The sequence below is a fragment of the Phoca vitulina genome, unplaced genomic scaffold (assembly GCF_004348235.1).
Source record: "Phoca vitulina isolate PV1807 unplaced genomic scaffold, GSC_HSeal_1.0 scaffold7, whole genome shotgun sequence".
In the NCBI taxonomy this organism is placed as follows: Eukaryota; Metazoa; Chordata; class Mammalia; order Carnivora; family Phocidae; genus Phoca; species Phoca vitulina.
The window spans coordinates 31388386-31400207 of record NW_022589710.1 but is presented as its reverse complement, the minus strand read 5'-3'; the positions used below and the strand labels follow the sequence as shown (position 1 = coordinate 31400207).

At 48.2% G+C, this 11822-nt stretch overlaps 1 protein-coding gene across 2 annotated transcripts; it reads right to left on the bottom strand.

The window, feature by feature from the left end:
• Nucleotides 1–394: 394 nt before the first annotated feature.
• DACT1 (dishevelled binding antagonist of beta catenin 1) lies at nucleotides 395–10366 on the bottom strand. 2 transcript variants are annotated; one of them, XM_032405211.1, is made up of 4 exons: nucleotides 9857–10366; nucleotides 7353–7485; nucleotides 6460–6615; nucleotides 395–3543 (listed from the first exon to the last, which is right to left on the bottom strand). In XM_032405211.1, the coding sequence occupies exons 1-4, from the start codon at nucleotides 10199–10201 to the stop codon at nucleotides 1640–1642; spliced, it is 2538 nt and encodes an 845-aa protein (XP_032261102.1). In that variant the 5' UTR covers nucleotides 10202–10366; the 3' UTR covers nucleotides 395–1639. The 2 variants fall into 2 exon arrangements, with proteins under 2 accessions (XP_032261102.1, XP_032261103.1); XM_032405212.1 differs by having other exon boundaries at nucleotides 395–3432.
• Between the last annotated feature and the right edge of the window lie 1456 nt (nucleotides 10367–11822).

The window sequence follows — 11822 nt, the reverse complement described above, 5'->3', positions numbered from 1 at the left end:
AGACTCTTCTCAGAAATATTTTCCCTAGAAGACACCTACCAAATTTACCTTAAATTTTAAAGAAATACCTTAACTATTCTAAAGAAGTGGTTTGCTTTTCCTCATTTGTTCACTCACCATCCAGTCGAAGCCTACAGCTAAAACCTGCTTTAATTATTGCAAATATTCTTTTTTTTTTTTTTTTTTTTTTTTTTTTTTTTTTTAAAGATTTTATTTGTTCATTTGAGAGGGAGAGAGACAGAGAAAGCACAAGCGGAGGAGAGGCAGAGGAGAGGGAGAAGCAGACTCCTGGCTGAGCTGGGAGTCCGACGTGGGGCTCGATCCCAGGACCTGGAGATCATGACCTGAGCAGAAGGCAGATGCTTAACCATCTGAGCCACCCAGGTGCCCCTATTGCAAATATTCTAATGCTTAGAATAGAAATCCCAAAATAATCAGCACAAGATTTATATGTGTAGCTGGTTTTATACCCGAACAACAAACTTAACAGCAGTAAAACAAATTGTTTATTACAGCATAAAATGCGTTATATTAAATTTACACAATGATATATAAAAACACATACTGTTTATATCATACAGTAATTTAACATCCATAGAAATATCAAAACAAATACTACTCATGCACAAAACATGCATATATTGGTATAAAAAACCATTTTACACAATACTGTTTACCAAAACAAAAAAAAAATTTTTTTAAAGCCCTTCCAGACAGGGTCAGTGGTCCAATCTGGACTGGATTGCACTAAAATGTTCGGGCCAATACTTAGGTGGCACAGTGCTCAGTGAGCAATTCTGGGCTTGGAGTCACACCCAAGGGTTATTCAATTAGTGAATTTCTCAGTACCCAAGGACCAAAATTTTATCACAAAGGCAAGTCCTTCCCAAAAGAAATGGCTGGATCTGCTGCAAATCAGGGAGGAGGAGAAAGGCATCAAAATGTTGGCTAATGGGCCCTAAAAGGGTTACTGTATCCAGGGCCTAGGCACCAAGTGTGGCGAAAGTTTTAGTGAATCCTTTTAAGGTTATTACCAGCCTCCCTATCCAGGTCACCAGCTCTGGATTTAGGGTCTGGTCTTCAAGTTCTGAGTCCAGTAAACCAAACAGTTGTGAGAAGAAAACAGAATGGGGGATACACCTAAGAAAGGGAGACTATATAAAAAATTACAGAAAACAATGACTGTCCGTCGTATCTACTTCACACAATTGTATGTGATGCCCCTCAACAGGAAAACCCTGGCGGAGACACTGCCCGAGAGAACCAAGAAGCAAACGTATGTCCTAAATTCCATCCACCTGACCTTCAGATCAAAAGGTCCCATCCCAGCAAGACTCGAACATCGAAACCTGTGCCTTCAGAGATGCTCGGAGACTTTCCGATAAAAATCACCTGATCCCACAAAATTCATTCACTATCACCACCATTAAAAACCCAGTATTTACTCCTAGCCAGCAAAACACTCTTTACCTTCCATTAAAGGCACTAGCGTCCCTACAGGATGAAGACGAGACAACTGACCTCAGGTTTACCTCAACAAAAGGAGAACATTCCGTGGAACTGTCACACAAAAAATAAGACGCCACCTTTTCCTCTAGAAAACTAGAAAACGCCCCACCCGCCCCACCAGTGGTGTTCCTCAGACGGTCGTCATGAGTTTCAGCGAGCCCGACCGGAAGCGGAGGATTTTCTTCTTGAGGTTATGCGAAGCCTTAATTTTGACAAAGGTTTTCGTGGGGTTGCTGTGGAGGTCTGGGGCTGTGACCGCCTGGATGGGGAGGGTCTGGACAAACTGGGACCAGATCAAGCCCCCGCTTTCTTCGGAGTCACTGGAGCTCGTGCTGTCGCCCGCAAACTCCCCCTCGCTCACGCTGGACTCGCTGTCCCCGAAGCAGTTGGTGGTGTAGTTGCTGCGCTCGTCCTCGCTGGTGTCCAGCACGGTGGAGTGGAAGAGCGACTCGCACTCGGCCGAGTACTCCGAGTCGCTGGCCACGTACGCATAGGGGCTGGCGTAGGGCAGCGGCACGGCGGCGGGGTACAGGCCCACGTGCTCGCGCCGGCCGCGCCGCGACCTCCGCAGGGCCTCTTCCAGGGAGACCTCGGCGGCCGAGCGCCAGCGCCGCGAGTCGGTTCGCTTGTGCTTGGGCTTGGCCACCAGCGCCTCCCGGCCGTGGCCGTGCGCCCTGCCCCCGGCCCTGTGGCCGGCCCCCGGCGGCCGGCTGGGGAGACCGGCGTCCGCCTGGCCGCCCCCGCCCTTCCTCCCCCGGGACGAGGCCTTCCTGAGTTTCTTATTTGTATCCGCGTCGTCGGGGAACCGGCACTTCTTGCCGGCGGCGCGGTTCTTCTCCCTCACGGGGGGCAGCGCGCTGTCGGGCCCGTGGAGGGCCAGGGCGCCCCGGTGCTTCGGGGCCGAGCCCCGCGGGGCGGCCGCGGTCCGGGCGCCGCGGTGGGGGCGGCCGCCCGCGGCCTGCGGGCCCGGGACCGACGGCGCCTTCGCCGGGGGCCCTTCCTCCAGGCTCTGAGAAGAGGAGCCCTCGCTCTTGAAATCCAGCGCCGGCCGCTCTTCCCCGGCGAAAGCGGAAGACAGCAGCGCAGCCGGGCCGGGAAGGGGCGCTGCTGGAGGGGCAGGCGGCAGGCCGCTTTTCGGGGACAGCTTTTTCAGTGGCTGGACGACTTTGTTCTCCTGCGGCGGCGCGGGGCCCCTCCCGGGGCTCTCCTTTGGGGAGGCGGCTAGGACCTGAATGCCGTCTTTGGGGGACTCCCCTGTCACAGCGGTGGGACACCGAGCGTGTTCCTGGGAGGCGGCCTTGGCATTTTTGGGCAGATGCTTACTTGGAAGTTCAGTGGCAGCGCCTGGCGAGCAGCCCTCCGGCGGGGACAACCTCTTGCTTTCCACTTGTTCTGCCTTTGATTCTTTTGACCACTGCTTCAGTGGGGAGAATGTCCCGTTGTCCAAAGAGGGGACTCCGCCAGAGGGCAAAAGCACCTGTTTAGAATTCTTAAGGTTCCCGCTGTTGCCCTGTGAGACACCCCCAGTCACTCTGACACAGACGCTCCCATTCCTCAGAAGCCCTTTTGTGGGGTCAGCATTCACACTGGTTCTTGGTTTGTTGGTCCTTACAGGGTGTGTTTTTTTCTGGACCAGGCTCAGAATGTAGCCATCCATTTTCTTACTGGATGATGGATGGGGAGCAGACCACAAACTGCTTGGAGCTGGTAAGGCAGTGTCTGTCTTGATGGCGTCCAGCTCAGATCCCACACAAATGTCACTGGCATGGTTACCAAGCCTCTCCTCTTCCCTCAGAGGGTTGCCCGTCAGGCAAAGGAGAAACATGGGGCTCTGCACCGCCACGGCATGAAGTGGACTGGGATAGCGATACACATCGTTCCCGTTTTTAGACACCAGATCACACTGGTACTTGGGATTCACATCTGCAATGATACCAAGGGAATTAAATTGTGATGTGGATTGGGAATGGCAAACTGCCCCCGAGGCCTGGTCTTCACAGTGGCCTTCTTTATATTCCAACCATCCTATGAGATCTGAAAGACATTTAAAGGTACACTCTGAAGAACTGAATTGGTCAGCGCCGGCTTGACGCGGGCCAATTTCTATGAAAACGAATTCAGATAGAGAATGCTAAAGAATCCACAACTATTCCTAGAAGCTACTATACTCTTTTACATACAGTCCATACTACTAGATGAGGGAAGAAATATTTAACAAAGAAATGTGTAGCAAGAAATGATATATCCTCTGAAGGAAGAGTATTCAGCGGTTAAAAATACTTTTAAACTACTGAATAATATGGGGAAAATCCTTTAAAGTTTAGTGAAAATCATGATATAATGCCAGACTATGATTATAACTTTATTGGCTGTATACATGCAAAGAGAAGAGTCTTAGATGAAGCACACCAAGATGCCAACGGTAGCACGGCAGTGTAGAAAGCAAGGGACATTTACTGCATTTCCTATTTTCTAAATTTTCAGTAAGTATGCACTGCATTTATAACTAGGAAAAAAAACATTTTTTGAATCATTCTTTTTGGTTTCCTTTTGAAATACTGCAGATAAACTGTACTTTCTGAGAGCTTTCTCCTCATTTTCTTTTTTTTTAGACCTACTACTTAATGACATATGTTTGGTATAATTGTCAACTGGAAATTCAAAGAAACTGATCAAATTTCAATGGAGACTAACCAAATATAAATAATAATCACGTTATACTTTCAATAGTGACACTAAAAAAGAAAACAATATTTTTAAATAGGAAGGAATTCTTGATAAGGTTTTAAAAGATTGAGTTGTAGTATTAATGAATAAATTTTCCACATCTCAAAAATGTAGATGCCAAAATACAAAGAAATCAAGCTTTCTTGCTTAATTAAATGATTTTGATGTCTTACCTTGGTGACTATTATAAATAGCAAGTGCCTTTAATGAACTTCAGCTAAGGAAAATCAAAGTTTTTATCACTAATATATCCCGTATTATATTTACTCACTCAAATATTAAAAACCTACTATGTGCCAGAGTCTATGTAAATTGCTTAATTTAAGGGAAAGCTCCATGACTTTCAATGATAATTAGCAATCCTGGGGAAAAATACATTCTGGACCCAGAAATGCTATGATTCATTTGTAAAGAAAAGATTATTATAAAGTAAAAGTGCTGTGTCCTTACCCCCTCCACCTCCACTCCTAATAAATAGCTAATTGTAAGAAAGGGAAACCTTTCTACCTAATATCGTTGCCCATCCCTCTTCCTCCACTACTCTATCTTCACCCTACCTTTAAGCACGGCCCTACATGTACCTACACTTTACCATTCTGTCCCTGTTCCCTACTTAGAGTTAAGGAACAAGACAGACCTCTCAGTCCCCAAGGCCCAGTACAACTGTCTCAATTATGTGAAGATGTGGCATTTGGGAGATGAGGGGTCTGTCTTCAAGGAAAACCTATACCAAAGCGCCTTTGATGGGTTTTAAAGCTTCGCTCTGAAACCAGATCTGCAGAGTGAAGGGGAGCAATTACCAATGAACTTGAGGCCTAGACACTCTAGATAACACAGATTTGTGCTTCCCCAAATGATTGCTGCTGACAGCACACAGTACAAACACAAAGAAACCAGCCAGTTAGCGGCCTCAGTTGTGTGGCATTACGTTTGCATTGCTCAGATCTCGAAAATTCAGCCTTTCCACTGAAGTGGAGGACACAGACCAACCGAGAGTGCAATGACTTGTGCACCTACAGCTCCTCTCCATGTTTTCTCTGCTCTTCTGAGGAACCACAATAAAGCAGAACTACGCAAGGAGTCCCAAGTTTCAGCAACAACTCTGCCATTCAGCAAATGAGGAGCCTCTGACAAACTGTTTTTATAAAACCAAATTCCTCCTCTGTTCAGTGAGAAGGTCGAACACAGCAATTTCTGAATTCCCTGGGTGTGGTGGAAAAAACTTGGACCTGGCAGTTAGTCCCGAGCATGAATCCTGCCTCTGCCACTCACTAGCTATATAACCTTAAACAATTAACCTAACCTCACTGGACCTCATTTTTCTGAGACATAAAATGGAGCTAAGGATAGCTGCATACCCTGCAGAACTACTGGGAGGATTCAAAGGAGATAAATGTATGCAGAGCATTCGGTACAGTGTGTGACATACAGTGGAAATGCAGAAACTCTTCCAATACCAACAACAGCATGACTCTCTCTGGAGGTCACTGCAATGATAACCCAAAATGGGGAACAGTGGCACATGGCCCAGGGGAATCTCACCCCACCCACCTGCTAGAAGAAAAGACAGCTGCCATCGGCAAGACATTGTGGAGAACCTGGAGGGGCCACTGCTCCCTGAAGTGCCAATCAGTCTGACAGATATATTTAACTTAGTGTAAGTTTGAGCTTTAAATGATTAAAAGAAGAAAAAAACATCCAAAGTGGTTTTCAAGAGAAAATGCAAACAAGTTAAACTAACGGCAAAGGCTCACAAACAGAGCCCAAGATCTGTAATATTGGGACAGGATTTCTAAAGATAAGCTATCTTGCCACCATCAGCTAACTGGTCCCCAAAGAGGACTTGAATAGTGGTCATCGTGGTTCTAGATCAACTATGTCATGAAATGTAACACGTTGATGAAATTCTCGGACCTTCTGTTTTTCTATCAATAGAAGGGGTTGAAGCTAGATAATCTTTAGGAGCCTTTGACCCCTTCCAATTAAAAATGTCTATCAAGGGGCGCCGGGGTGGCTCAGTCATTAAGCATCTGCCTTTGGCTCAGGTCATGATCCCAGGGTCCTGGGATTGAGCCCCACATCGGGCTCCCTGCTCGGCGGGAAGCCTGCTTCTCCTTCTCCCACTCCCCCTGCTTGTGGTCCCTCTCTCGCTGTCTCTCTCTCTGTCAAATAAATAAATAAAATCTTTTAAAAAAAATGTCTATCAATGCTAAAAAGTCTTACCTGCAGATTTGGGGCAACCATCGGAGATCGTCAAGGTTGCCTCCAAGGGGCTGCAAAAGCAGGTACTGGAATGACAACTGGATAAACACTCACTGAAGACCGAGTTAGAGGAATTGGAAAGGGATCCTGAAGCCCCATCACTCAGCTCATAAAACCCTACAAATAAAAACACCATTTGGAACTAAGATCATGTCAAGCAATAGTACACATTTGTGCTTAAAAGGAAAAGGGTTAATCAACTAGGAAAGGGAGGAAAGGGAGGTTTTGGTGGGGGGGGTCAATTTTGGTTCACTGGATTTAGCACTGTGACTGTATGGTTTTATTTCAAGCGATTCTGAGGAAAAGGCAAAAGCCCATATCTATGGATACATTTCAAAGTTACTCTCACCCTCAAATCGACCGCCCTCCTTGACCCCACCTTTAAAGATGGGCAAGGAAAGAGACTTAGATCTGTCAAAGCCTCAACTTTATCATGAACGTCTCAGAAGGAATAATTTGAAGAAAAAAACAAATCTATTTAAGGAGCCAAATGGCTTAAAAGGAAAAAAAAAAAAAACTTTTGAAGTGGTCTCAGGAAGTTGAAGTGTGACTAATTTTCTAGCCCAGTTCTGACTTTCTCAAGTTTCAAAGGAGGACTGCTCTTCCAGAAATTTGAATAGAAGCTTTTATTTTTAAACTCAGGGGACTCCAGTCAGATCAATCTCATTATTAAAAATTTTGTCATCTGGTTTTATTTCCCTCTCATACAACTGAATGGCAGACTGCTTTTTTTTTTTAATTCTCTCTGCCCTAGAAACAAACTCCATTGCCATTTGCAGGTCTGGGAATGCTAAACCCAGGGGGCTGAAGTAGAACTTGAGTGCAGAATTCTGTCCTTGTGCTCACACACTCACCTGAGCTGGGCCGACTGTCTGTCTCCAGGTGCTCTTCAGATGTCTTTTCTACATCTAGTCTCAGGTCACTTATCTGCTTGTCAAGTTCTTGCAACTGATTCAACAAACCAGCATCTCTTCTCCTCAAACAATTCTGATTAGGAAGAAACACAGAAAGGAAAAATGAACACATTTTTGGTCACAAAGAACCAGAAAGCCTGCTCTCAGTATTCAGATTACCATTTGAAGAGTTCACTAAATCTTCCAAAACCAAAATTTTACTGGATGACCTGAAATTTAAAAAAAAACAAACTTCAAGAATATTTCCTATGTTTCGTTTTACTTTCTTAGATTTTGTGGTGCTATAAAGTTTCTTCATAAAACAGGACTTGCTTTTTGTATAAACGAATATATACAAACTCGCTTTTTATAGGTGAGGATAAGAAAAGCTTTTTTTTTTAATTTTTTAAAAAGATTTTATTTATTTGACAGAGAGAGAGACAGCAAGAGAGGAAACACGAGCAGGGGGAGTGGGAGAGGGAGAAGCAGGCTTCGTGCCGAGCAGGGAGCCTGATGTGGGGCCCGATGTGGGGCTCGATCCCAGGACCCCGGGATCATGACCCAAGCCGAAGGCAGACGCTTAAGGACTGAGCCACCCAGGCGCCCCAGAAAAGCATTTTTTTTTAACCCTCTGCATACAACCAATTTTTTACAAAACCATACTTCACAGTAGACTCTTTAATTTGAAGTCAGGGTGTAAGATATTTCCTACAATATACTATACTCTTACTTAGGTGAGATTTTCTGGCCAAATGTCCCAGAGTTTTGTTTTCTATTAGTTGCTTTGTGGGGTTTAATCAGTCTTAGGGCCTTTGAAAGTGAGAAACTAATACTAATAGCCAGTGCCAAGTATAATGTGAGCTGGCAAAATCCAAAACCCTCAAGGGAACGTCCATCAAGATTTGAATTCAACTCGGGTTTCCAAAGGTGACGGATCTGTAGTGCTAACTCACACCGCCACCTAGTGCTTCCTACTGCTGGGAAAGCAAAAGAACTAAAAAGGCATCTGGTTCAAATCATGAATGCCAAGTCTACAAATGAAAAGAGTGCCACAAACACTGACTGGACTGAAATTCTCCTGACATGCTGCCTTGCTCCCCTCCAGGGGACAACAGGAATGTGCCACTCACAATCTTGAAACTCGTGAAGAGAAAAAGGTGCTATCGTACAAGACTGCATAAAATGTCAATGACCAGGCATAACCAGCAAGAATTGACTCAAATCCACATTACACACAAATCTGGTCTGCTACCAAAAAAAAACCAGTAAAATGCCAAAAAGGTAGTGCACAAACCAGGATACATCTTTAAAAAAATAGATGCATAGGAATATTATTCCTCCTGTCTGACCTTTGATTTAAAAAGCTTGTAGACAAAACCATATATGCATGTTTGCTAGAATGAGTTTCTTTAGGAAAAATGAACCAAAGTAAAAGCACTTTGATGCTGGAGAGAAAAAGGGAGAGAGGAGAGAGAAAAATTATCTGAAAAGAGATAATACAAGAAACCCCTTGACAAATAACTACATGGCATCACCTGTGTTCACTATTGTAGGAGGAACATTATCTAGCATGTGTCTAGTTTCAGACAGTATCACATGGTCAGAAAAAGATTTTTTTTCCTCTCTGTTTTCAAAACTACATTTTTGAAGTCACCATAACAAAGCTGCCGCCATTATTCTGAGGCGGGGTCAAAAGCTGTTCATCAATACATTAAGCGCCAAAGTTCTTTTTCTTCCCCATTAATGCAGATGGCATAGAATGAGACACTGACGGAAATCCAGTAAGATAAATGTTGCCTAAGAGCAGGTTCTCTCTCTCCCACCTCCACCACCCGTCACATAAAATACGAGAGGACGGGGCACTCTCTCCAGCCAAATTTCTATCATTTGCGTGTTTTCGCTGCCTCATACAAAGGGCTTCTATTTGAAATCAAGTAGCAGCTCAGGCAAAATCTGGCAGGCCGAGAGCCCTGGGAGGGGCAGGGCTCCCTACGTGCGCTTCCGCGTAATCGTAAAATCCAGCATCGGACAGTTAACCTCGCCACAAGCCCCCTCCTCGGCTTTTGTCCCCTCTCGGCGGGAGGACACGAAGCTCAGAGCTCCAAATGAAATGGTTATTTTAAAGGAAGGTTTGCAAACATTCGGGGAGAGCGCGTTGCATTCGTCCAACTAGAGAGGTTGAAGGTTACAACCAGGCGACTCCAAGAACCCCGAAGGCAGCGCCAGGAGGGGAGCGCTGCCACCCCCTCCCGGCAATCCGCGCGGGGTCGCCAGCCCCTCACCTGACACAAAGCGGGCACACGCCAGAAACGCGTGGGCGCCGGCGGCCCACGCAGGAATGGGAGTCCCGGAACCGGGAGAGTCCCCCCAGCCGGAGGCACCCTCGCGCCCACCCCCAGACCACCTGCCCGAATCCCAGCCCCTGTGCAGGGACAGCCGTGCCCCTACCTCCAGGCACGACCTACCAATTGCTTCCGCAGCAGCAAGATATTCTCCTCCAAGAACTTCTCCTCCAGGCGGCTGCGTTGCGCCGCCTCCGCCGGCAGCTCCCCAGCGCGGGGCGCAGCGAGTCCCGAGCCCCCGGCGCCACGCAGGGCGCCCCGAACCAGCAGCTCTTGGCGCTGGCGCAGGTACTCCAGCTCCGCCAGCCCGGCCAGCGTGGCCTCCTGCCGCTCCCGGGTGCGCTGCCGCTCCGTGTCCGCCTCGCCCTTCTCCCGCCAGCGCCCCTCGGGCTCCCCCGCGCGCTGCTCGCCCCGGGCCGGCGCCTGCGGCTCCAGCTCCCTCGCCGTCCCGGCCGCACTCGGCTTCATGGCCCCCACCCTCGCAGCGAGCACCCGTCACCGCAGCCGGGCCGCCCGGGCGGAGGAGCGGGCGCTAGGGCTGCGGCCGAGGGCTCATGCCGCCCTGAGACGGGGCACGGCGACGGGGCGACAGCCAGAGACGCTCAGGACCCGCTCGCGGCCGCGGGCTGCCGCCGTCCGGGGTCGGGCGGCGCCGTCCGCTGTCGCCGCGCGTCCCTCGCCGCGGCCCCGCAGCTGATAACGCCCTGCCCGGCGCTACGTCACGCGCGGCGGCCCGGCAAACCCCCGCCTGGCGCCCGCCTCCCCGCGCCGGCCCCTCCGCGCCGAGGCCCGCTCCCCCAGGCTTCCCCCTTTTCTGTCAGGGGCGCCGCTGGCGCTCAGCGCCGGCCTCCTCCGCGCTCGGCCCTCCCCGCTCCTCCCTCTCTCCTCCCCCGCTCTTCCCGCGGGCCTCCTGGCCCCCTTTTCGGGTTTACTGCACCCAATTTTTGCCTCGCTCCTTATTGGTTCTTTTGCTTCGCACAAAGCAAGGGGCGAGCGCCTCGAGTCCCAGCATCCTGTTACAGTCGGCCTCGCAGGCAGGGTCGCGAAGGGACGCAGCAGTTGGGCTCCCCAGAGAACTTTCTGAAACTCGACCGAGTTGCAGCACACAATCTTAACCCTTTCCCCCACGTCCACTGTTCACATCCACTCACACCGATTTAGGTTTCTTTCACCTTGCCGAGCAAGGTACTCAGCGTGTATGCAAAGACAATTTCTGTGGGTTTGGTTTCTTTGACTCCGCTTTGTGGAGGCAAGCGATACCAAAGCACAGTGCAATGTTGCTCTAAAACTGTCTCACTCTTAGTTCTGTGGCTGTTGTATGTATGTATGTATGTATGTATTGAAGGCATATAAAATTAGGCGAGAGGAATGTCGCTGTAAAGGAAGCAAACGGTTGCATCAATTCTTTCACCAGCCCGGGGTTTAATGCTGGCGCGCGCGCCTGCGCGCTTTGATTTTTGTTTGAGTTTTTTATTGTTGTTATTTGCTATCTTGAAGAGCTCTGACTCTGAAACCAGACTGTCTGAATGTGAATTCTGTTCCAGCCTTGACTAGCTGTGCAGACAAGTTACTTCGCTTCTCTATGCCTCTCTTTCCCCAACGGTAAAATGGAGCCACTAGCAGACTATGCCCGTTGTAAGACTAATAGTAATATACGGTATATAATATGGCGGGGCGAGGGTGAGCCTTTACAGAGTGGCAGGCACATAGATGGTCAGGATTATAGGAGTTGTGGCTTTTTGTTTTCTTCTAGAGGGACCTATAAACTTTCCCCCCGAAGTGCCATTTGTAGCATGGTCACCTCTGCTTGGGACACTGGTCACAGGGAGTCTTGGTGGGATAGAGGTTTGGAAGCGCCACTAGCTGGCTTGTCTGTGGAAAAGCACCAGATCTGTTTTAAAAATCAATACATCAAAGAGCCTCAGAAATTAAATCCAACAAGTCACAATCTGCTGAAGTTCAGGCAAAGTGTTGTGTGAAGGAATGCATCCTCGATCATTATATCAGACTCTTACACCTTTGCCTGGCTGCCCTTTCTACCCTGTGTGGTCTAGCCTTTCCTCCAAGATCAGTTCACTTCCCTCCTCTG

Excerpts from the sequence above, each read along its gene's own strand:
- DACT1 (XM_032405211.1), bottom strand. The coding sequence starts at position 10,201 with ATGAAGCCGAGTGCGGCCGGGACGGCGAGGGAGCTGGAGCCGCAGGCG. Across the intron at positions 7,486-9,856 it reads TGCTGCTGCGGAAGCAATTG|AATTGTTTGAGGAGAAGAGA; the intron begins GTAGGTCGTGCC and ends CTTCCTAATCAG. Across the intron at positions 6,616-7,352 it reads AGACAGTCGGCCCAGCTCAG|GGTTTTATGAGCTGAGTGAT; the intron begins GTGAGTGTGTGA and ends TTTTATTTGTAG.